General features: G+C 29.0%; 4 protein-coding genes across 5 annotated transcripts; all 4 read left to right on the top strand.

The window, feature by feature from the left end:
* Positions 1 to 1,879: 1,879 nt before the first annotated feature.
* LOC129296253 (class-10 pathogenesis-related protein 1-like) lies at positions 1,880 to 7,473 on the top strand. Its single transcript, XM_054934843.1, has 3 exons — positions 1,880 to 2,167; positions 2,260 to 2,534; positions 6,945 to 7,473. The coding sequence occupies exons 1-3, from the start codon at positions 1,987 to 1,989 to the stop codon at positions 7,215 to 7,217; spliced, it is 729 nt and encodes a 242-aa protein (XP_054790818.1). The 5' UTR covers positions 1,880 to 1,986; the 3' UTR covers positions 7,218 to 7,473.
* A 4,354-nt stretch (positions 7,474 to 11,827) lies between these two features.
* LOC129296257 (class-10 pathogenesis-related protein 1-like) lies at positions 11,828 to 12,651 on the top strand. The gene is made up of 2 exons (XM_054934846.1): positions 11,828 to 12,103; positions 12,197 to 12,651. Exons 1-2 carry the CDS (start codon positions 11,923 to 11,925, stop codon positions 12,490 to 12,492), a joined length of 477 nt encoding a protein of 158 aa, XP_054790821.1. The 5' UTR covers positions 11,828 to 11,922; the 3' UTR covers positions 12,493 to 12,651.
* A 795-nt stretch (positions 12,652 to 13,446) lies between these two features.
* LOC129296259 (uncharacterized) lies at positions 13,447 to 14,290 on the top strand. Of its 2 annotated transcripts, none has more exons than XM_054934848.1 (2): positions 13,447 to 13,811; positions 13,920 to 14,290. In XM_054934848.1, the coding sequence occupies exons 1-2, from the start codon at positions 13,779 to 13,781 to the stop codon at positions 14,259 to 14,261; spliced, it is 375 nt and encodes a 124-aa protein (XP_054790823.1). In that variant the 5' UTR covers positions 13,447 to 13,778; the 3' UTR covers positions 14,262 to 14,290. The 2 variants fall into 2 exon arrangements, with proteins under 2 accessions (XP_054790823.1, XP_054790822.1); XM_054934847.1 differs by having other exon boundaries at positions 13,447 to 13,953; positions 14,044 to 14,290.
* A 7,353-nt stretch (positions 14,291 to 21,643) lies between these two features.
* LOC129296256 (class 10 plant pathogenesis-related protein 2A-like) lies at positions 21,644 to 22,535 on the top strand. The gene is made up of 2 exons (XM_054934845.1): positions 21,644 to 21,912; positions 22,007 to 22,535. Exons 1-2 carry the CDS (start codon positions 21,732 to 21,734, stop codon positions 22,300 to 22,302), a joined length of 477 nt encoding a protein of 158 aa, XP_054790820.1. The 5' UTR covers positions 21,644 to 21,731; the 3' UTR covers positions 22,303 to 22,535.
* Positions 22,536 to 25,883: the final 3,348 nt, after the last annotated feature.

The raw sequence follows: 25,883 nt of genomic DNA, 5'->3' as shown, positions 1-25,883 counted from the left end.
TAATATGAAATGATCATATATTTTTAGATGAATTCCATTCAAAAATAGCATTAATGGCAAGTAAATAATAACGAAGCATGGAGCATTGTGCTAAGGTTATTTATTTTTATATCTTATTAAGAAAGAAATTAATAGTTCATACTCCTTCCATTCCAAATTATAAGATACTTTTAGAAAAAATATCACATATCAATAAAGCTCATTAAATATACATTACAACTTTACTTTTTTAAAACAAAAATATAAAATTTTAAAATGTCCTTCATTTAATACTTTATTGATAAAAGAATATTGAAGAAAGAGAACGAATAGGAAGGGTAATAATAAAAAAGCATAATTAATGAAATCTTATTTTTATCAAAGTATCTTATATTTTAAAATGCTTAATCTTTTTTAAAAGTATCTTATAATTTAGGATAGAGAAAATAGTAAATAAATATTAAATATTATAAATGAAAGAATATAAAGTCCCAAACAAAGCATCATATTGCAAGCCATTTGGACTTATATGTGAGAAGTGTCACCTTCAAAGTTCAAGCACCATAGCATCATAGGGACCCCAGCAGCCCAGCCCATGATATTAAGGAAAACGAATAACATATCATTTAGTTATTAGCATGCATTGGTCCTAATAGAAGGGATTATAATCATACTCAAGTATATATGAGATTTCAAGTTCAAGTATATGTGAACGTAAAAATCATAATATAAGTGAACAAGATGCCAGCCTCTCCAAAGTCAAGGCTTCAGGTCGTCTTCAAGCTGTCTAAGCTTGCCTCTTGGCTAATCCTCATGTCCATAATGGATCCCTACACACACGGAAATGGTTTGATGAAATCTAGGCAGTCTAAATTTTATAAATTTTATTTTTTTTATTTTTATTTTATTTTTATAATAAAAATTTACTGAATCTATTTTATTATCACTTTAAACAATATAGATTTAATTTGAATGGTTTAATTTAATATTATTTTTTTAAAAAAATTATAAATTAACTAAGACTGGATTCAAAGTATATTTGGATAGTCAATTTATAATTTTTTTAAAAAATTAATATTAAATTAAATCATTTAGATTAAACCTTTGTTGTCCAAATTGATAATAAAATAGATTTATTAAATATTTAAATTTTATATTTTAATAAATATATAATAAAATACAAAATAAAATGGATAAATTTGGACTGCCTAGATTTACAATCTAAATAGTCTAGATTGCTCATTAAGTGATGAGCATTCTGCAATTGTGACTTTCTGCACCTTCAATGTGGTGATGGTATTTCCATGATTAATTTTCATTGTTTTTATGTTTTGCTTGTATTTATCATCGTGTGCGGTCGTTTCTTGTAATAATTTCACAAGTATTGTATGATTCATGATTAATGAATGTTTATTTATTTCAGTGACACCAATGACAAGTCCAAATTGAGGGAATTTATGATAGTTAAATCCTGACAAAAATTTTTAAAATGAGTTATTAGAGGCTTAATAATGCTGTCACATTTTTTTTTATTTTTTATTATGTACTAGTATATAAGAATCTTTTTATTAAAAGTAACTGTCACATTTATTATTAAAAAGACTTTGAACATCTTAGGTTGTTGATGGCTCGATAAATGATTCCATTACCATCGGAATTTAAACGATGAAGCAGGCCGACCATGTGTTGTGAGACCAAGACTCTCCTACGCAGCACGCCTTCTAGATTAACCTCGGAAAACCCAAATCCGCCATTTCTGACAAATCTCCCTCTTCGTCAACAAAGTTGAAAACACAAAAAGTATGTCGATGAAAACAAACACAACAACCTTAATTTGTGAAACTTCATCACCTAACCTCAGTTATCCAGTCCTTATAAATACGTGCCATACATCGTCTCATGAACCATATCACTGCTAGCTAAGCATAATCGACATCTAGCTACTCCGTACCTTCTCCTCCACTGTCCATTGTCATCGTCCTCACTTCTCAACATTAAATACTCATCATGGGCGTTTTCACTTTCTCCGAAGAGAACATCTCCGCCGTTGCCCCTGCCACGCTTTACAAGGCTCTGGTCTTTGACGGCGACAATCTCATCCCCAAGGTTGTTGACGCCGTCCAGAGTGTCGAGATTCTCGAAGGAACCGGTGCCCCTGGAACCATCAAGAAGATCAACTACCTCGAAGGTCCATTTCTTTAATCAGTTTAAATATAATCTGTCTATGAATCTTTAGCATTGAGAGATTTCAGAGGATTAACGTGGTATCTATGTATGCAGGAGGACAATTGCACTATGCGAAGCACAAGGTAGAAGCCGTGGACAAGGACAACTTCGTATACAATTATACCTTGGTAGAGAGCGACACTTTCCCTGAGACATTGGACAAGATCGTCGTTGAGACCAAGTTGACGGCTGCCCCTAATGGCGGATCCGTCGTTAAGGTGACCGTTAATTACGTGACAAAGGGAGATGCCAAGCCTAGCGAAGAAGAGCTCAAGATTGGGAAGCAGAAGGGAGATGGACTTTTCAAGGCTGTGGAGGCTTATGTGTTGGCCAATCCCTCTTACAACTGAAGGAGCTGGTGTCAAACCATGATAGATTATAATATGGTGGTCCATATATATATATATATATATATATATATATCTTAGCCTTGATCACTAATATGATCTTCCATTAATTAATGAAGTTTATGTAACTTTATGGCTAATTAATTTGGTTTCCACCATATGTGCGTCTTTTGTATTGGCTGCAAATTGATTTGTCCTTTCTCGTCCTTTTTCTTCTGAATTATAAATGTTTCGGATTTTTGGCACACAAGTATTTCATTTGACGATATTTGATGTTTTTTTTTATATTTTTTTTGGGGTAAACAGCTTGTTTTTTTTTTTTTTTAATTTATGCATAGACTCTGATGTCTGATGGGATCTAATTAACATGTCTGCGTACATGATAATATATATAGTGATTTAATTAATTAAAACTAAACGTTACAAAACGACAATTTCATATTCTATTTGCTGTCAATACGGATAAAAAAAATACACCCCAACCCCACAGGAGAGCACTAATATGATACGTAGTTGATTATATTGAATCTATATATATTCGATTTTATCAATTCGTTGAACAATATAGCTAGAATAATTGTGGATTAAAAAATAATTGGTGGATTCCAATGAATGTACTCCTTCCGTCCCTCTATATATACATATAAAAGAGGATTTTTATAATCTTTTTTTTCTCTTAAATATAAGAAATTATTAACATATTTTTTTAATAAATAAACCATTATACCCTTATTACATTAGAAAAAAAATATAATTACTTATTAATTTACTTTAAAAAAGGTATTCATTTTTTATTTATAATAATTAGGAGTATAACTGAAATATTACTGTACTTTTAAATATATAACTAACCTTTATTACGCAAATTTGCATGATTCAATTAAAAATATCTTATATATAAAGACTCTCTTTGTTCCAAATTATAAAACAAAATTAAAAAAATTAAGTATATCAATAAAATATAATAATGACACGTTATAAACTTACTTTTTCAAAACAAAATTTTAAACTTAAAAAAAAATCTTTACATACTTAATCATTATGTTATAATATTATTTCAATTCTTTTTTTATTTAAAGGGTAATATTGAAAAGTTATCATTAATAATTTTTTTTAAATTTTTTTATATCTTAGAATAATAATAGATTCCAACTTTGTTTTGTAATTTGTAAATGGAAGGACTATGTCTTTGCAACACTCTTGAACAATATAGTTGGCTCTCCATAATCCGTATATATAAGCGACGTGCAATTAATAATTGATCCCTTAGAACAGGATCATGACGTAATGTAAAAGAGAAGAAAAGAAAAGTGGAATTTCAATAAAAACACCTTTAGATTGAACATATATTAATATCAATATATTAATATAAAATATAAAACTTATGATCATAAGTCGTTAATTATCTCTAATTTTGTATCATACACAAAAAATATATTTTCATGCTGGATACATAATGTCAAAAATAAGTTATAGTTTTATCAATAAGAATTGAGTCTAGTGAAGGAGACTAGCCTTTCATAACATGATAAATTAGGGTTTAAATTTTTATTAAAAAAGGTGCTCACATTTAATACCCAATCATGACCCGAACAAGATTATATCTAATAGAAGGATACCAGTAAAAAATCAAAAGAAAAAATAATTATAGTTTTTTATTTTTTTTTAACAGAAGTGTTTTTACTCAAGATAAAGCATTTGAAGGGCTAATAGTAGTATCGCTGTTGAAAGTAAAGCGATACTTTTCTTAAGGCGAAGATGGTGTTTATTCTTTGATAACTTTTGTCCTTCATGGTGGCCCCCCCCCCCCCTTTTTTTAAATAAACGCCACCAAATTTATCAGTTTCTTCATTTTTCTTATATATTTTATATTAAAATTTCATGATGAATCTAAATTCAAATTTTTTTTATAAAAAAATGCTGGCATTTAACGGCTGATAATATATTAAATAATTTTTTAATAAAATAACACGTACAAAATAAATAAATAAATATTACTGCCAATGGTGTGAACCACATCAACTCACAAATTTAATATTTTGTCATCAAATGCACGTGGGAGGAAGCAATAGGATATAAAGAAGTTATTAAACCCAATAATTTAGATGAATAGAATATATTTGAGTTGAGCTCAATTTAAATTGATTTAAATAAATATAAATTTATAAAAAAATTTTGAATAACCAAAACTAGCCCGAATCTCTTTAGGCTTCGGGCTTATTCAAGCCCATCCGAATTATCAACTTTTAATTTAATTTTTATTTAAATTTAATTATTTTTATTTTATAAAAAAATATAAAATCTATATTTTTTAGGATAATTAAATGATGTAAAAGATTTAAACATTTTTTTTAAGAAAATTATGTGGGTATCAAAATTTAAAAATTATTATTAAAATATATTTTAAATATTATTTTAAGATATTTTATAAATTAAAAATTATAAAAATATGACAACATAAATATTTTTAATTTTTTAATAAACACCTATAATAATATACTCTAATATATGGTATCTTAATATAAAATGACCTAAAAGGCTAAAACTTAAAAAATAATTAATATTTAATATATATAATATATTTTAAAAATGTAATCTCATTATATTCGGGCCAGTCCCAATATTTAAAAACATCATTTTACTAAGCCCAACTTTTTTTTTGTTAACCCAAATTACTGGCTCTAGAAGTTACGGAGAAAAAATTATTTTAAGAATTGAAATAAATTATAGTTTTCTCAAATTTAACTAAATTCTAACGTGTTCAATACAATTCATTTCTTTGTTTTTTTTAATGGGTACCTTTAAATCACTATACGAAGATTAAGAAAGTTGATTAATTGTTGGCAAAAAAGTGGTTGATTAATTTAGCTAAAAGCGGCACATGTGTCAATAATTGACTCCATTTTACTAAAAACATCTTTAATGTGAGATTATTCAAGTTAATAAAGGTGGAGTAATTAATAGGGGCATTTTTGTTAAAAATAATAAATGAGGTGAATAATGGCAAAAGGAATGTTATATTTAGAAACAAGTTAAAATTGCCAACAAAGGAAGGGGTAATATTTATTATTATTCTTTGACCAAAAAAACATTTATTATTATTACTTTGCGATAATTGTACAAAATTTGGTATTATTGATCCGGATTTAGATACAATAAATGACATAAATTCACTTATTTAATAAATATCTCATGTGGCACTGGCATGATAGCAAGTTAGCAACTGTCAATTTAATGAAATAGTTGTCATAGATTTTATTATATGATACTCAAAAGTACTAAATCTCACCTCTCACATTGGATCAAATCGCAAATTAGATCAGTAGTTCTTTTGAATTTTTGGAGGGGATGGTGTATGTAGCGTAAGGAATGATCTAATCGTGTGGTCGATTGTTCTAAATTTTAAAAAGAAAAAAACGTATCCTGATAGAATTTTTAAATATTGATAAAATGTAATAATAATTGTAATTGTAATTGTAATTGTAATTAAGACACTTGTTGTTGAATGAATGGATTTATAATACTCAATATCCAATTCTGAATCAGACCCCATGTTCTGGATAAGCACACTTAAGCCTAAAAAATATATCTGGAAAAAAAAAAAAAAGGAAACACAAAAAAGTGGGCATGTGATCGTCGGAATTAACAAAGCTGTCACATTTATTATCTTAAGATGAGGGGCCGAACAGGTTGAGTTCTTGATGGCCCAATAAATAATTCTATGGGAAATTAAACGGTGAGGGTGGACCATGTGTGGTGTGAGACCAATCAAGACCACTATACGCAGCCCGCCTTCTAGATAAATCTCTCCGAACCCAAATCCGCCATCTCTGACAAATCTGTGTCGTTGTCGACAACTTGGAAAACAATTCACTGTTTGTGTATAATGAAGAGTTGAAGACTAACCCAGCCAACCCCAACTAATCAAACTTTCACCGGTTTAATTCGGCTACCTAGTTACTATAAATATGTACCATATCCCGTCTCATGAACCATCCCTTTACTAGCTAAAGCAAAATCTAGCTAACAACCTCCTCCGGATCCATTGTCCGTTGTCATCGATCGTCTTCACCTTCTCAAGATCAAATCCTCATCATGGGCGTTTTCACTTTCTCCGAAGAGAATATCTCCCCCGTTGCTCCTGCCACACTCTACAAGGCTCTCGTCTTCGATGGAGACAACCTCATCCCTAAGGTTGTCGATGCCGTTCAGAGCATCGACATCCTCGAAGGAACCGGTGGCCCCGGAACCATCAAGAAGATCAACTATCTCGAAGGTCCATTTCTTTAATCAGCTTGAATCTATCTATCAATCTTTGGCTTTAAGGGAGTTTATTGAGATATTAATAACATTGTATCTATGTATGCAGGAGAACAATTGCACTACGCCAAGCACAAGGTGGAAGCGGTGGACAAGGACAACTTCGTATACAATTACACCTTAGTGGAGAGCGACACTTTCCCTGAGACATTGGATAAGATCGCCGTTGAGACCAAGTTGGCGGTCGCTCCTAATGGTGGCTCCGTCGTTAGGGTGACCGTTAATTACGTGACAAAGGGAGATGCAAAGCCGAGCGAAGAAGAACTCAAGATTGGGAAGCAGAAGGGAGATGGACTGTTCAAGGCCATTGAGGCTTACCTCTTGGCCAATCCCTCTTACAACTGAATATTATTAGATAGGAATAATATGATAATCCCTATATATAATATCTATTAATTCCTCCTTCACTAATAAGAGGTTCCATTTAAGGAAGTTTATGAGTTTGTCGTCAATTCATTAGGTTTCTTTTTCTTATGGTCCTTGTGTGCGTCTTTTGTAATGGCTGCAAATTGATATATCCTTTGTGGTCCTTTTTTCTTCCGAAATACAAAATGTTTTTTTTTTTTTTTGGAATTTTGAGGGAGAGCTGCTTTGGTGTGTCTTTGAGAGATCTAATTATAAATTTACGCCTACGTTTCTACCTAACAACTCAAATAAATCTAAATAAGTGTAGTGAGTTCAAATTAAACATTACTTAATGATAATTTCAAGTTCTAGCACCTAAAGTTCTATGTGAAAAAAATAACCTCAAAAGTCATGAGTTTACATACTGATGAGTATATTTCTTTTTTCTTTGGTGTTTTTTTCACAACAAAAAAATATAGGTGAGTTGGGTTTTAAAGACTTACTACGGCCAAAACATGTCAATGATCTTATTTCTTATTACTTATGCTCTTTCTAAATTGAAATATAAGTTATTTTTTAGAACATTTCTTGATTCAGAATATAGGGCATTAGATAAATTTTATATATTTTCATTTATACCTTTGTTTTTTTATTCATTGTCTTTAATTGCTTCATATTTAAAACCCATGTATGTATTTTTAGGAACTCTTAAAAAGGTATAATGGAAAGATATGGATATTTTTTAAAAAATTAAGATTTCAATTATTTTTTTTATAAATTATCAATTAATTAGCAAGTGACATATCTATTGTGGTCCAAATGAAGTAGGTCTTGATGCATGAAAAAAATGCTGCCAAGGGTTAATTTTGAATTCAAACAATAAGTCCAGTTTATCAATATATATTACCTAGAATTTAATTTTAGAGGATAATATATAGAAGAGGTAAGATTTTAATAAATTGGACCATTAAAAAAAATAGGATAAGTGGAGTTGAAAATTTTTAAGGAAAAATTATATATAGGTCCAACAGAGCATGTTTATTTTCAAATAGGTCTCATAAAATTTAGAAACCATAACTAGATCTCTTGAGGCTTGAATGTAATTTAAAAAGATAAAAAGAAAATAATGCCCATATCAAACATATATACATTACATCAGTCAAATAATTTGTAATTGTTTCATCAGTAATACAATTATAATTTTAATTTTTTACAATTATAACTTCATGCATCCAATAATTAAATCGATCAGTTTAACTATTAAATATGTAAAGTTATGGTTATATAAAATTAAAGTTATATTTGTAAATTATTAATGAAGTAATTGTAAATAATTAATGTTAAATTTTGTTAGTAACACATGACAGTTTAACTATTAAATACGTGAAATTATAGTTAAAAAAATTAAAATTATAGTTATAAATTGATGATAACATAGTTAAAAATTAATTATTTGATTGATATAATATATGTTTAATAAGGGTATTATTATTTTTACAATTTAATTTCAAATTATACTTAGGTTTCATGGGACTTAGTTATAGTTTTTGAATTTTGCGAGACTTATTATAAATAAATCTGCTCCACAGGACCCATACATAATTTTTTCAATTTTTAATATGAATAAATTATGAAACAAAAGGATAAGTAAAATTAATTATTTTTACACCCTACTTTTTATTTTTTAAAGTCAAGTTCTTTAAAATCTTCTCTCTCCCTCATCTCCTAACTAAACATGGAGTAAAATTATAATAGAAGATAAATATTAAGTAAATATTGATCTGATAATGTTACAACAAATAATAGTGTTTAGAATAAAATGAAATTGTATAAATAATTAATATATTGTTTTAATTTTTATGATCCAAATAAAAAATGCAACTTTATTTTTTATAAATAATTTTTTTCCATATAAAAATGTAACTTTATTTTTAATAAAAAATTTTAAAAAAAAATCGGATTAGATCCGACGGTAAAAGATTGTAGGTGTGGATTTTTTTTTGAGCACTAGTTAGCTCTCCATGGTCCACATAGAAATGACTCCGTGGAATTGACTAGTTCTTTTTTTTTTTTTTTTTGATAACCTGTACTAGAATTACATTTCAACTAGGAGGAGGGGAAAATAGAGGATGAAGGAATTGACTAATTCTTCTCTTGAGTCTTGAGTCATATCTCGAACCACATTTATCGACCCTTAGAGCGAGGACAATAACGTACTTTAGAAGAGAATAAAAGAAACGGGAGGTGAATATTCAATTTTTATAAAAATATAAAATTTATGACAATCTTTTAGCTTACCTACTGAAACGCCATACACTGGGGAAATATTTCTCATTAAAAATATAATTATTAATACATAACACTTATAATGTGTAAATAATCCTGTATTTACTTGACAATTTTGCGGAGTATCTTATGATCAAACAGGTTATAGTCAACTGTTTCTCTCACTAACTAATTAGGAGATTCATCTCTACATTAGGTGTTTGTATAATTAATGAAGAATTACCTTTCTTTTGGTAAAAAATAATTAATAATCAATTACTGAAATATGTCGTGCATTTACTATAAAGGAGAGGAAATAACTCACATCAATAAGTCATGTGAAAGGGAAAAAAGCAATCCGACTATTGTTTTGCCAATATCTGCCCATCCTTGTTGACCAAAATGGTCAAATAAATAATGCAATCCTTTTATAACATGTCAATTTCTTATTTTATTAATTAAATATGTAATTCGGACTTTTTTTAAAAGTTTTGCTTGATTTAAAATATAAGACATTATATAATTTTTATAATTATAATTTAAATTATACCTCTAATTCATTCATCACTTTTTAAAGCAATGATACATTAAAATTTTAATTATCATTATCAAAGTACTTATATAAGATATTTAATTGAGAGTAAAATTGAAAAGATACAATTTTTTTAAGAAATTAAAATTTTAATTAATATTTTTTAAAAATTATAAATTAATTATTAATACTCTAAATTTTGGTCTACAGAGAATAGTACAAAAGGAGAATGGGTTTGAGTGTACGCGAATTTATTTATATAGTGAAATCCGGTGCACATGTTTAGGAATTTGCATATGATAGTCTAATTCGTCTGCTCTTGACAGTCTATATTTTATGACACTTTCTATCATTTTATATATTCTTTGATTTACGAGAAATATTATAATGCAAAATAAATATAGTTTTTAAAATATGATTCTAATTTTAAAAGATCTTCACCATTGAATTGAAATTATATCTGAAACATCTGGAAGATACGTGCATACCTAGACGCTACTCTAGACGTGTAAAACGGGTATGCAATTCATGAAAATAATATATAAAAGTCTTCTATTTGATCACAACTAAAAGTAGAGTTAGATATAAATTGGAAATAATATATTCTTTAATAAAGGATTGTTTCTAATAAGATCAAACAATACCAAATTTAACTCGATATTATCAGATACTAGACGGCTATATAGAAAACAAATGTAGGTCTCTTCCCTGATCTTTATATATTTCTTTTAGAGTTGTAGAATGCAAAATCTGTTCATTGATTTGAACTATACGTGCGCCTATACCACGATACCGAAACTCCGCCCAGTACAGGGATATTAATTAACAAATAAAATTTACCTACTTAATTTCATATATTTAATATATTTTTAATTATTCAAATTAAAATAAGTAAATTGTAATATTTTTATAATATTAATAACAAGAGTTTCTTGTGGAATAAATAATCTTTTAAAAAAAATTTATGTCTTGATTTAATTAAAAATAAATACCTTAAATATATAAAGTTAATACTAAGTTTTTTCTTAATTTAATTAGGCATATACTATTGTTATTTTTAACTTTGCTAATGATAAGGATTAATGAAAATAACTTGATTAGTATCAGCTTGGATTTCGGTGCTCATCGTAATAATGACGACGAAATTGGAATGGTCTGATTTGACCTGTCTTAATTTAAAATTTTCAATTAAACTTTTGTAAAAAAAAGTATTTTTATATAAAAATATTAATTATTTTTATTTTAGAATCTGTACTTATTAAAATAAAAATTTATTAAAAGTATAAAAATAAATTGAGACTAAATCTGGACCAACCAGATTTGATCTGATCTAAACATTACAAATTTGGTGCTCATTAATGAAAGTTTAAGTTGGGGAGCACCAAATTTTTAATAAATTGTTATTTTAATAAATAAAAAATCTAAGCCTAAAATAAAGATAATTTTTCAATCGCCAATTTATTAAAAAAAATTAATAAAATATGCCAGACTCCAGATGACACCATAGTGGTCAGCACCCACCCAATCAAAGACAACATAATTAAGGAGATGGATCATTAATGTCAGTAATGGTCGCCGTTCAATAAATCTGACCATGTGATGGAAGTCAGACGCCTTCTAGAATTCAGAAAACCAAAATCCGCAATTTCTGACCGCTTTAATTACATGAACTCTACTCTTCTCCGTTCAAGTCTAAAAGCTACAACTCAGAAATACGACTAATCTAGTAAACACCCTCACCCACACACACAACATCTAACCACCTCAGCTTGCTGGTGCCTATAAAGCGCACCATATCTTGTGCCATATATCAACATTATCGTTCACTACTAGCTAAGCAAAATCAAGCTACATCCACACCTTAGTCTTCTTCTAAACCTCAAAGTATAAAGATTTGATATCAGTATCATGGGTGTTTTTACTTTCTCCGAAGAGAACATCTCCGCTGTTGCCCCTGCCACGCTCTACAAGGCTCTCGTCTTTGATGGTGACAACCTCATCCCTAAAGTTGTCGACGCCGTCCAGAGCGTCGACATCCTCGAAGGAACCGGTGGCCCTGGAACCATCAAGAAGATCAATTACCTCGAAGGTCCATTTCTTTAATCAATTTGAATCAGTCTATCAATCTTTGGCTCTAATAGAGTTTACTGACATATTAGTAACGTTGCGTCTATGTATGCAGGAGGACAGTTGCACTACGCAAAGCACAAGGTGGAAGCGGTGGACAAAGACAACTTCGTATACAACTATACCTTAGTGGAGAGCGACACTTTCCCTGAGACATTGGACAAGATCGCCGTTGAGACCAAGTTGGCAGCAGCTCCTAACGGTGGCTCCGTCGTTAAGGTGACGGTTAATTACGTGACAAAGGGAGACGTGAAGCCCAGCGAAGAAGAGCTCAAGATTGGGAAGCAGAAGGGAGATGGACTCTTCAAGGCCGTTGAGGCTTACCTCTTGGCCAATCCCTCTTACAACTGAATTCTCAGACATTAATATCAAGATAATAAAATTGAGGTGCCTATAATTCGACACCTTAATTAACAAGTGCTCTTAAGCATAGAACCAAAAATCAAGTCAATCTGGTTCATGAAACTGGTATAATTATTGAACCAGCAGTATCTTCACTGGTTCTACAAAATGTTTGTTCATGTCAATTTTACTATGGTTTGACTATGATCAGTTCAATGATCAACCTGAATTTTAGTAACACGCTGCAAATAATAAGTCTGTGGGATCCCCAAACAGTTGATAAAATGTTGATGAGCTTATTAAGGTTTTAATTTCTATCAAATCTTTGAGGGGGTAATTTGTGTATGTTTCCTTCAATTTCTTAAGGAATAAGATTATGTTTTGGAATTTTCTGATGCTGTCGTTATAACGAGAGCTGATATTTCGTAAAGTGCGGCTTTTATTTTTTGGTTGATTTTTCTTGTGTACAAGTTCACGTGTCAACATATGATCCAATACATTCTTCGCCTATTCTTTTTCTCCTTAACAACTCACAACAGACAGTGAAACCTTAAATTACTACTCATAACAGACAGTGACATATAATTAGACAATTAATGAACAAAGATTATCACGTTAATTAAAATGTATGCGCTTGCCACTACTGATAAAAATATACAATATCCACACCACTAATTATAAGAGTTAGAAGGATTTCCCTTCTTTTTTATTTTTTAATGTATACAGAAGATTCATAAACTTCCATATGAAAATTAAAATAGATTAAGTATGAAAACTTCCAAATGGAGGGCTAATTTTATATATATATATATATATATATATCATAAAATCTTTCAGGCCTACCACTCACGTTGGTGGATGGAAAAGAAAAGTATTTTTATTTTTATTTTTATTTATTGCTTAATTCTAACTATTTTCTTTTATCATTATTTTGTATTCAAAACACAAAGGATACTTTGCCAATTATAAAACCATTGGAGTGAACTCTGCTTTTGGAAAGTAAGTGGAATTTCATTTTCATGTTTGGCTTTGCCCAACCTCTGTTTCATTCTCTGAGGGCTCCTCTGTTCTTGAACTGGATTGGGACCGGGATGTATATCCAAAAACGTAAATGCAATAGGCAGCATATTTTTAGCAACCGAGGATACAGCTTGAATAGAATTTCTGCCTGTTTATCTTTTTTTCTCAGTTCATTCTTGTATTGTTGAACCTGTGGCTTTTATCCGCCAAGTTTTGATTCACTGGATTTCCTACATGGTGGCTAATAATTAGTATCAAGAGATGTCTTGGACTTAATGAACAAGCCTCTGATAGTAGAACAATTTCTGGTAAGGTTTACTGTTTTTGTGTTGATGGTGTTGATAAGCATAAGACTCACTCTGCTGGCATTGGTTTTATTGTGGTTAATCACATTGGTATTAGTCTGGTTTGTGCAGACAATTTCTCTGATCCTGTCAACCCCTTTTTTGGGTAAGGTTGTGGCATTTATTGAGGGCATTCCGTGGTGTTTGAACAACAATATTTCTAATGTCATCTCTGAGTTTTTTTGCTTTCCATTAGTGCATACACTGATGATGGAGTCTTTCATTAATCTTGGAAGATCGATGAGCTCTTGCAGCTTCCTATGCGTCCCAAGACTTGCTAGTGTTGCTGCTGGCTGGATTGCTTGTGCAGTTTTTATAGAGAAGTGCTTTAACGAGTGGGTGTTACAACCCCCTTTCCAAGCAGTGTTCTTCCTAGCTTCGGATTGTGTTGATGCAAGGATTTTAGGGACTTAGGACTTACTTCCTCTGTTTAAAAATGTAAAATAATTTTAATTAAATCTCACCCCTCAATAAAATAGTTATCTACTTTTAAACTAACCTTATTTTTCATATTTATCACTATTAAACATATTATAATAAATATAAAAGCATTCATCAATAGGAGCACATTTAAAAAAAAAAAGACAATGATTACATCTTAAAAAATTAAAATTTTTTTATATTTTTAAATATACAATTCTTCAAAAAAGGCATTATATTTTTGAACGAAGGGAGATTTTATTTTCAGTCTTTAAATTTTTTTTAAAAGAAAAAAATTAGAAATCTGTTTGAATAAGTGTTCTCAATTAAATCATTTCTAAAATTATTTTTTAAAAAAAAAGTAGAAACAATATCAAGTTGTTTTCATTTTTTTTTGGCTATCAAAATACAATACATTTGATTATTAAAAATTACAATCACATTGCATAATTTTTATCATAAATCATCATCATTAATCACTTATAATACATTATCAACTTATTTTTTTCATCCTAAAATTGTTTTTAAATTAAGATAGCGAAACAAATCTTTATGGTATTTTGTTTTGAAATATAATTTTAAAAACTATATTATAAAACAGCTTTTAAAAATAAAAATAAAAATAGAAACCCAACAGGCGCTTAGGGCCTGTTTGTTCAGTTTTTGAAAATAAAATATTTAAAAACTTGTTTGAATAATTATTTTTTATTTAATTTTTTAAAAAATTATTTTAGTTTTTCAAAAATAAAAAAATAGAAACAACTTTAAATTATTTTTTATTTTTAAAATATAATACATTTTATTATTAAAAATTATGGTTACTTTAATTAATTTTTATTATTAATCATCAATATTAACTGCTTATAAACATCACTATCAATGTATTTTTTTAATTTAAATTTTTTTTAATTGACATAACCAAACAGTTTTTAATTTTATTTTGTTTTAAAAAATAAATTTTAAAATTATATTACAAAACAGTTTTTAAAAATAAAAAATAAAAACCAAACAAGCCCTTAATCTTTGTTTTCCTGTTTATGTGTGCTTTTTCCTTTTGTTTGGTTGGTTTCAGCTGTCGAACTCTATTACTTTGCTAGCAATATATTTCTCGTTTTCCTGGGGTAAAAAATGAACTCTGTGCTTTTACCCAAAAACAAAAACAAAAACAAAAGAAATTAGTTGCATCAATCTTAGTTTGGTCGTCAATTTAATTACAATGAATTCAGCGCCTTGTCTTTATCTATATGCAGCGAAAATCATAGAATAACTTCAAATCAGGTTATTATTAAAAGTTTTGTGGCCAGCGGAAAAATTGTATTTTATGTCAACGTATATATATTTTTTGATACTCAAAGGAAACAAATGTCTACGTGTCTATATATATATATATATATATCTATAATCATGGATGTTTTGTCGATTTCAAGTTTCAACTATCCTTATAGAATAACTAGAAAAGTGAAATTCTCAATTTCAAACGATCTTAGAAAAATCAATAATGTGCAATAAATTGTATGCGTTGAATTTATGAACGTGAGTATCAATTTTCTCTGGACAAAAAAAAGGGAATAGAAATTTTAAATATTCAAAGTTTATAAAAATAATTATTTAAGATAATCCCGACTGTCCGGCCATCACAATTTTGTGATGTTGAAAAAAAAACCTAATAAAATTAAAGTAAAACTTTATGATACAAATTAAGAAATTGGAAAAAAATTGAAGAATAAAAATAAGAAAGTTATATATAAACTTTATGTGAATTCTTTATATATATATATATATATAATTACCCGGTATCCTAAAAAACGTTAGAGTAGTGGTTTCCACCTTTCCTTCAAACTATTCTAAGCCTCCACTGTGGGAATTATTACTGAATTCTAAAAAAAGTGGTAATATATTATATTCCTTCCATTAAAAAATGTAGATTATTTTTAATCAAATTTCACCTCTTAATAAAATAGTTACCTACTTTAAAATTAACTTTATGTTTTTATATTTATCCTTATTAAACATCCTATAATAAATATAAAGTTATTATCAATAGAAATATTTTTGGTAAAAAAAATGATTACACCTCAAAAGATTAAAAATGTTTATATTTTTTAACATTTAACTCTTTAAAAAATATTTTATATTTTTAAACAAAAGAAGTATATAAATATCCAAACAGCAACTTACATAGAGATATATAATGTGATAGAGAATGAGAAATGAGTCTCTTTATTTTTTTCCCTCCACTTCCCTTCACTTCCTCCATCCTCACCATTTAAATTATTTTATTAAATAATTTTTTTAAAATAATAAAATTAATAAATGGTGAGGGTGGAGGTAAGTAAGGAAATAAAATGAAGAAACTATCTTTTTCATAGAGAACAAGTTGAGGATTTTTTTTTTTTTGCCAACAAGTTGAAGAATTGAAGACATGTGGATATGAAAACAAAAGGCTTAGGTGGGTAGGTGTCAATCTTGACGTTGAGGTCCACTTGCCCTTTAATTTCTTCTCTGTACATTTCCCACATCATCGTCTTCATCGATTTTGAACAAGTCCACACGTCCTAGCTCTATGTTATATTAATTATATATTCCCCAATTTCTTTATTATTTTATACTTACGATAATTTATCAAATCGACAGAGTTTGCCTCAGCATTCCGTTTGATTTGATTAACTTACAATTAAGTGACAACAATTCATCAGACGAAGTATATATAAATATAAATAAATTAGTTGGTTATGTGCGTTAGTTTACCTCTTTTTTATGTAGTTATATTTATATATGTATATATATATATATGACCTAGTCATATCCGAGCATTGTTGGTTCTAATTAATAGTAGCTCTTTGAAACATCATGTTTGAGCGATAATGATCCTTGCTATTAAAAGTCACGCTGGCTGGTTGTGTATTAGTTTATATCAATTGCCTTGTTTGGGGGGGAAGGTAAAGTAAAGTAAAGTGAATGAAATGATGTTACTTATGGACTAATTAAACCACAATTTCAAATTTAAGGCTGAGGATCAGTTACTTTTTCTATTTTTTATATATAAGATATTTTTATTCAAATTATACAAATTAATAAAAGTTAATTATTTAATTAGAATCATAATAACATTTTAATTTTTCTCTAATTATTATAAATAAAAAATAAAGCTATTCTTTCAATGTAAATTAATGAGAATATTTATTTTTTTAATTTAATAAAAATGTAATAATCTATTTATTAAAAATATACTAACAATTTCTTATATTTAAAAATAAAAAAATTTTAAAAAAACTTCTTATATATAAGAACAAACAAAGGAAGTATTATTTAGTATATAAAATTGACTTGATTATGTTTTTTCACTACGAAAACTTGACTGCCCAATAATCTAAAAAATTCACTCATTCATCATGGGATTAGATGACATAACGATAATATAATTTATATAGACATATACTCCCTCCAATTTTATGTATAAGTAACTTTCAAATATTTTATTCAAATTAAGGAGAGATAATTAAATGATTAATGTTATAAAAAATATTCCAATTTATTTTTATTAAATATATCTTCTTTAAAAGCATGCTTACGCATGTAATCCCTCTCCCATTTATAAAAAAGTTACAAAAGGATAAAATTATACTCTATTTCTTTTAATATTTAAAGTCAATATTGCTTAATTGACAGGAAACGAACTAGAACGTGTGTTATTGGCTGGGGCGCGCGCGCGTGTTCTGGTTAATTATTATTAAATTTGCGAGAGTTCAATGTCCAGCGCTAAAGTTATTTAACTTCACTTGTCACGTTCACTTTATATGTATTAATAAAGTTGGGAAAAGGACAAAGAATAAAATAAAAAACTTAATTAGACTATTAATAACGATGTTGAATTTATAAGGGTCGCTATATATAAATTATTTCATCTACAGTTAGCATAAAAAGAAGATGAGTTGGCACTAATATAATCCTTTCCTTTTAAATTATAAGATACTTTTAAACAAAATTTCACGTATCAATAAATCTCAATAAATATACTTAACAATTTTATTTTTTCAAAACAAAAATATAAACTTTTCAAAATATTCATTATTTAATATATTAAAAAAAATGATAAAAATTAATTATAAAGAGAAAAGATAATATTAAAATTGATGCATTTAATAAAACTTTAATCTATTCAAAGTGTCTTATTGTAGAACAGAAAAACTTCTTTAAAGATGCTTTATAATTTAGGATGGTAGAAATAATATAAAAAAAATGATAACTAAATATCTTTAACATAAATAATAATAATAATAATATAAATTAATCTCATAAATTGTAATAATACATTACAAGTTACAAAAAATTTAAGTATCATTAAAATTTTTAATGAAATGATAAAAATATTCTTAATTTATAATTTTCACTATACCTCCCACTTCCTTGACTTCATCTCTGTCTTCTTCGCTTCTCCATTTCCGGCGTCGAAGTCCCAATCGAGTTTCACGCCCGGTGACAGAGCATTTGTGGGGTAATCGAAGCTCTGCCATAGATACTCTGAGGGGTCGTTCTGGCCGATGCATACTGATTCTACTTCTTGAGGATTCTTTCTATAGGATGTAAAATAGATGGAGCTGATCCAGGAATCGGGGGTAGCCCTGGATCGACATATGAATCATCAAGGAGATCCAATGGATTGCGTCTTGTTACAATTGGTGGGAACATTGGAGGGAACTTGAGTACTTTCCAAGTCTATTAGATTCTTCTCAGTCAGCTACCTCCAAGCTCTTCTCCTTGCTATGATATTCTCCAAACGTTGGTTTCTTTCTAGCTCTGAAGAACCCAAATCCATGAGATTCTTTTCGTCGTCCTCCATCTACCTAATTGCTGATTTACTCTCATCCTCTATGCTACTTTCTTCTGCTTCTTCTTCCTCGTAATCCAGTATTTCCGTGCTTTCATCTGATTTTCATCGCTTTTCAGCGACTTCTCATATTCAATGCCAGAACCACTCGGGACGAATGAGCAGTTTGCGGGCCTTCCACGTCTATCACATGGCAGAGCTTCGATTACCCCGCAGAAACTCTGTTACCGGGCATGAAACTCTGTTGGGACTTCGACATTGGGATGGAGAAGAGAAGAAGATAGAGATGAAGTCATGGGTGAGGGAGGGAGAGTCGAAAATATAAATTAGGGGTCTTTTGATCGTTTCATTAAAAATTTTAATCTTAAAACTGCATTATCATATTTCATGGACTAACTTATTATTTATCTATTTTAAAAAAAAATTATTGGTCACTCTCTCTATAATATAAAACACCTTCGTAGTAGGGTAATAAATTTAAAGAACAATGAATTATGGCCAAATGCCTGAATCCATCAGGGTCATTCATGAATTAATAAATTTTAGGTATTTATTTATTTTTGTTGATAGCATAATAAGAAGTATATTCTGTCAATAGTATAAATTATCTCTCATAAAATACAGAGAGCAAAAGTCACTTTCAACTAATTTTTTATATACAAAAGTTGAGATTATTATACCAATCATTTATTTAAGTGATAAAAACCTTTATCACTCACATAAACTTTAATTGATAAATTTTAATCATTTATAATTTAAAGCCATATATATGCCACAAGGATCTTAAGTACATTAATAATATAAATCCTCTTTTATAAATACACTAGCTCCGTCTCCATTTAATTATAAAATATTTTTTAACAAATTAACATTTTTTATTATTTTAATTTTTATATACATCCTAATTATTTAAAATGTTAGTCAGTCTGCCTCATTTTCATTTCTCATCTCCTTCTCTTCTTTGCCTTTGAACTTAAAAACTTTTGTATTACTCAAATAAAAAAACTAAATAGATGACTTTTAAATATGAAATTTTAGATTTAAAATGAAAATATAAATATATCCATCTAAACCCTATTTTAATATTTTTTTTCTTAATATACAACTCATGTTATAAAAAATAGTACAAATGTGCTAAAGTATACTCCTTCGGTCATTTATTAAACATATTTTAAAAAATTTATTTACTTTTATTTTTAAATTATGATATAATTTTTTAAGTAATATTTAAAAAAAATTTAAATTATTTTTTATAAAAAAAATAACATGATATTATTTTTGAATTCATTATATAAAAATATATTTAAATTTTTATATATTTTTTATTTTTTATATTTTTTTATATTAATATTAATAAAATTAGTGAAAATAATTTATAAAGAGAATAGAAGGAATATATTTTTTACTTTTAATATAAGGAAGAAGAAAAAATCTAATTGAATTATTGATAGCAGAGAAACGTCCTCTCGAAGCTGCCATGCTTTTTCAAACCCGCCTTCTTTGACTAATTCTTTAGTTTTAAAATTAGGTCATCCTTTAATGCCATCAAATTAAATATTTAAAAATGAAGGAGATGACCCCGCAAATAATCTTTTAAAAAGAGAGAATCAATCTCCTAAAAAAAAATATGTTTATAAATAAAGATTAAATGAGTTTCATATAAAAAAAATAAATTATATTTTTATTTTAATAATAATTTATTTTGTATTAATTTTTATGTGTGAATAATTTTTTAAAAGGTTATTACATGTGATTCTTCTTTTTTTTATAACCATCTAAAATTTCAATACAAGTAATTAGTAATCTCAATTTAAGTATTATTGAGCATAAATAAATATAGTTTTCTAAATTAATTATTATTTTTAATATCTAGCATTCTAACTCTTAATTTAATCTTTTTATTGCTCATAGATGTCTTCATATTAGAGACAATATTATGTGAGGTACAGTTGAGCATTAAATGTGGGCATATTTCTCAGTAAGAATTTAAATTTTGATTTGCTATATTATGAGAGACTAATTTATTTTGTTAGACCTAACTCTCATTAATCTTAATTTATTTATTTTTTTTATGCATAGGCATTCTCTTATTAAAAGTATTAATTATATTCTCGGCACAATCAGACAACAATAAATGCAATACCTATCTCAACAGTTATTTGAAGGGAAATTATTAATTGAGGATCATCAAAAAAAATTTATATTAGTTAATAATTATTTATTATCAAAATTTAAATAAATATTTATTAATTTAAGTTAGTCTTTTATTAATAAGTATTTATTCAAGTTTTAATAATAACTCATTTTAAATTAACAATAGTTTATTTGAATTTTTTTTCATTTAAAATTTTAACAATAATTAGTCTTTAATTTATATAAATTCTTTTTAACGATATTTGATTTCTATTTTCGCCTATTTGAATATTAAATTGTGTGAAATTAGGAAGGGCAAAAGAAATCCAATTAATCAGCAACACTTTACTTCAGCTAATGAAGCACACTCATAAGGAGCAAGTGTGGCTATAAATAGCAGCTTCTCCTCAGATCAAGAACCACACCTATCCATCCACCTCTTCTTCTATATTGCTTCTTAATTCCCGTTTTACATCGTCTTCGTCTTCAAGTTCATCAGAATCATGGGAGTTTTCACATACGAGCACGAGCACACCTCCACGCTGCCTCCGGCTAAGCTTTACAAAGCTTTCACTAAGGACTCCGACGAGCTGATCCCTAAGGCCGTTGAGCCCGTCCAGAGCATCGAAAACGTCGAGGGCACCGGCGGCCCTGGCACCGTCAAGAAGCTCACCATAGTTGAAGGTATATATATTAATTCCACCCTCATCATCAACTTCTTTAATTCTTCATCCACTCTTCTCCGCTCATGATCACACACACATATATATATATGCAGGAGGGAAGACACACCATGTGTTGCACAAAGTGGAAGAAGTGGACGAAGCAAGCTATGTATACAACTACAGCATAGTGGAAGCCGGCGATCTGCCGGAGACGGTGGAGAAGATCTCGGTGAACACGAAGCTGGTGGAGGGTCCGAACGGAGGAACCGTCGTGAAGATCTGTGTGAAGTACATCACGAAAGGCGACGCAGCGCCCAGCGATGAGGAGCTCAAGACCGGTAAGGGCAAGGGCGATGCTCTCTTCAAGGCCATCGAGGCTTACCTCTTGGCTCATCCTGAGTACAACTAATTAAGTGATTATTGATCACTTAATTATTATGCCTTCAATTTAATCGGCGCCTTAATTAAGGGTTTGTGTGTTGCTGCTTTGTGTCGGTTGGTTTGTGATCTGCGATCGAGGAGATATATATATATATCTATATATCTATATATGTTATGATGTGCTTTGTAATTTCATGAAAAAAGCTCGAGCTCTGTTTTGATCTGTGTTTGATATTAATAATAAGGCTATATCTACATCAACATCTGGAATCTGGAATACACACACACACACACACAGATTTGAATTATATCGTCAATATATATTCTAGGAAACTTTAGATATTATTATCATGAGTCGTCTATACTAATCGAGACCTTGAAATTCGAGACCATTTTTATTAATAGCAGCTTCATGAATAACTCAATGTCTTTGACTTTCTTTTTTGTTAGTTGTATATTTTAGAACTCGAATCTGAAAATTTAAAATAAGTTAATTTGGCCAGACCAACCAAACTAAGCAGTACCCTTTGATAATATATACTACACACACTTCAGATTGGTCGTTTCGGTTGTGTTTATCCGATCCAATTACACTACTAATTACTCATTTTGTTGAGAAAAACAGATGGACAACTTTCCCTTTCTTTGACTATAACGTTTCATCTTTTTTTTTTGAAAAAATTGATATTTACGTGATAAGACAGAATTATTTATGCATTCGTTGACAAGTTATAGATGTGCAGATGTGTTGGCTTTGAAAATAAACACAGCGAATTGACGACATTTTGAATTTACTAATTTAGAGTACATTAGCATGTATGGAACATATACAGTTGAGTAGAAGATCTATTGGTTCCTAGGATTATATATACTATCCACCACTTCAATTAAATAAAAGGGACTGTTTATAAAAGGGGGGACATTAAAGGAATATTTCTGGAATCAAATGGGATTTTCCACTCAATAAAAGTGACATTTAGAAAAGTCACACACACATATAATTTAACCCACCTTGGTATAAATAATTGGGTTAATTAATGAGCATCATGAACTCTAACCTATCGCTTAAATGTATCTTGAATCTTAAACTTTTAAAATGAGTAAAAAAAATTTCTCAAGTTGTAAATTTCAAACAAATTACCCTGTTATTAATTTACATATCACCACCGAGACTTTATAAAGATTGATATGATATTAATCTCCTTTTATACAAGGCATGCTAGTTAACCTATGTAACTATCAACGTTGTATAAATTAACAGTAGGAAATAATTTGCTTATAATTTATAAGTTGAAAAAAAATTTGTTCATTTTAAAAATTTTGAGCCTACGATGCTAAGGATGTTTATTAACTCTAAATAATTTGTAGTGGGTCTAGTTATTTAATTTAGTATTTAGTACTCCTTTTAAAATCTTGTATGTATTGCAAGTTGCAACCACCTGTACAAGTGGGGACGGCACATGATAATTACCGCTAAATTTTAGGTGTCGCCGTGCATGCCTTAATTAAGTTCATTATTTGATTTCACCCTGCAGATTAAAATGGATGGGGAATGTGCTAATCCGGTCCTAAATGTAAAACAAAATTTAAATTTTTTTTACCCCAAATAGAAGACAAAATTAATGTAATTAATACTTTCTTCCAAGTTTATCCCCTATATATTTATTATCATTTAAATTCCTAAACAATAATTTATTATATTCATTAATTATAAATAAGGATAAAATTAAAAATTTACATATTTTTTATAATTTTAAAATTATAACTAATATTTTTTAATAAATGTAAATTTTTTAAATTTCGTCTTATATTAAAAATGAGAGAAAATAGATATAAATTACAAAGTTTTTTAACGAGAGAGGGAGTGTGTGAGAGAGAGGGGGGGCGGAGAGAGGGAGAGGACGGGTGTGAGAGAGGCGCTGAGGGTGTCTCCATTTTTCATTTGGTGCATTTCCCTCCACTTCTCAAAACGGCATCGTCTAAGTGGGAGGAAAAAAGACAAAAGAAAGCCAAATAATGTGTTATTTTTATCTCCACCAGCGCGCTCGGAAACCTCTGTTTTTCTCACTCTTCCAGAACAGAAATGTTCTCACACAGCAAAAAGAAATTCTGACCAAGAAAATATTTCGATTAAGGAAGGATTTTGATTATAATTTGGTATGGTTCCATTTTTTTCCTATTTGTTGATCATTTCTATCCCTCATTTAAACTTAAAACTTGCTGAACGTGGTTGCCATTCTCTCTCTCTTTCTCCCTTACATTGGTCATTTTCCTCCCCTGTTTTTATGTTTAAATTAATTTTGAAACACATTACTAATTTGCCATGGACTTGTGCTGCACAGAAATTTTTTGATGACAGTCACAACTACAAGAAAGTAATGCTGACCATTTAACACGTTATTATCCCTTAGCTTTGCATAAATGAATGCATCACCAAGCTCTTAGGTTATTTTTAAATTCATTAATATTTTTTTGTTAACTCTCATGAATAACAGTGTTTATTTATTTTTTTATCTGCTTACTCTTGGTTTTAGTGTTTTTGTTTTTCAGCTTTTCTTGTTAGCTTTAAGTAATGGACACAAGTATGACTCTAATAGTTGGTCTTGAATTTGATGATCTAGAAGAGGCATGGCAATATTGGATTGACTATGGTGGAAGAATAGGATTCAGTGTTAGAAAGCAAAACTCTAATAAGAGCAAGAAGGATGATTCTATCATATATTGCAAATATGTTTGTTCCAAGGAGGGAGTGAAAAAAGCAGATAAAAGAGACTTTAAAACTAGAAGCCTCGAAAGGAAACAAGAACAGGGTGTGAAGTGAAAATGATAATTAAAAAGGTGAATGAAAGATTTAGAGTTAGTGAACTATTTTTGGACCATAATCACCCTTTAAAGCCCCCAGAGACTATTCATTTATTAGCATCACAAAGGAGATTACCGAAAGCACAAGGCTATGCTTTGGAGTTTGCTGAAGATACGGGGATTAAGCAAAAAGCCTCTTTTAATTTAATGAGCAAATATGCAGGAGGGAGGGCTAATTTGGGGTATACCAAAGAGGAGGTAAAGAGTTATCTAAGATCAAGGAGGCAACGAGACATGATCTATGGTGAAGCTGGGTTTTTACTTCGCTATTTTCAACAACAATTGACAGAAAATCCTTCATTTTTTCATGCTTATCAAATGGACTCAGAAGAGCAGATAACTAATGTGTTTTGGGCTGATGCACGTATGTTGATAGATTATGATTGTTTTGGGGATGTCATTTCATTTGATACAACATACTCTACAAATCGTGACAACAGACCACTTGCCATTTTCTCAGGTTTCAACCATTACAGAGAAGTAGTGATATTTGGTGCTGCTTTATTATATGATGAGACTATTGAGTCTTTTAAATGGCTTTTTGAAACCTTTTTACAAGCACATAAGCAAAAAATGCCATTTACTATGTTTACTGACTAAGATGCAGCAATGGCAAGAGCCTTAGAAGAAATAATGCCAAATGTAAAGCATGGCTTGTGCACATTCCACATCAATAGAAATGGGGTGAAACATCTTGGAAACTTAATGAAAGATGGCTCTCGTTTTCTGGGTGAGTTTAATTGGTGC

The sequence above is a fragment of the Prosopis cineraria genome, unplaced genomic scaffold (assembly GCF_029017545.1).
Source record: "Prosopis cineraria cultivar Desert tree isolate PC_DT_omini unplaced genomic scaffold, ASM2901754v1 PC290, whole genome shotgun sequence".
Classification (NCBI taxonomy): Eukaryota; Viridiplantae; Streptophyta; class Magnoliopsida; order Fabales; family Fabaceae; genus Prosopis; species Prosopis cineraria.
The sequence above is the reverse complement of the archived record's forward strand: the minus strand, read 5'-3'. Positions and strand labels throughout refer to the sequence as shown.

Bases quoted from the DNA above. Each gene is read 5' to 3' on its own strand.
- LOC129296253 (XM_054934843.1), top strand. From the start codon at position 1,987: ATGGGCGTTTTCACTTTCTCCGAAGAGAACATCTCCGCCGTTGCCCCT. The intron at 2,168-2,259 runs GTCCATTTCTTT...CTATGTATGCAG, and splicing joins GAAGATCAACTACCTCGAAG to GAGGACAATTGCACTATGCG. The intron at 2,535-6,944 runs GCCAATCCCTCT...CACTACGCCAAG, and splicing joins CTGTGGAGGCTTATGTGTTG to CACAAGGTGGAAGCGGTGGA.
- LOC129296257 (XM_054934846.1), top strand. From the start codon at position 11,923: ATGGGTGTTTTTACTTTCTCCGAAGAGAACATCTCCGCTGTTGCCCCT. The intron at 12,104-12,196 runs GTCCATTTCTTT...CTATGTATGCAG, and splicing joins GAAGATCAATTACCTCGAAG to GAGGACAGTTGCACTACGCA.
- LOC129296259 (XM_054934847.1), top strand. From the start codon at position 13,779: ATGAACAAGCCTCTGATAGTAGAACAATTTCTGGTAAGGTTTACTGTT. The intron at 13,954-14,043 runs GTAAGGTTGTGG...GCTTTCCATTAG, and splicing joins CCTGTCAACCCCTTTTTTGG to TGCATACACTGATGATGGAG.
- LOC129296256 (XM_054934845.1), top strand. From the start codon at position 21,732: ATGGGAGTTTTCACATACGAGCACGAGCACACCTCCACGCTGCCTCCG. The intron at 21,913-22,006 runs GTATATATATTA...ATATATATGCAG, and splicing joins GAAGCTCACCATAGTTGAAG to GAGGGAAGACACACCATGTG.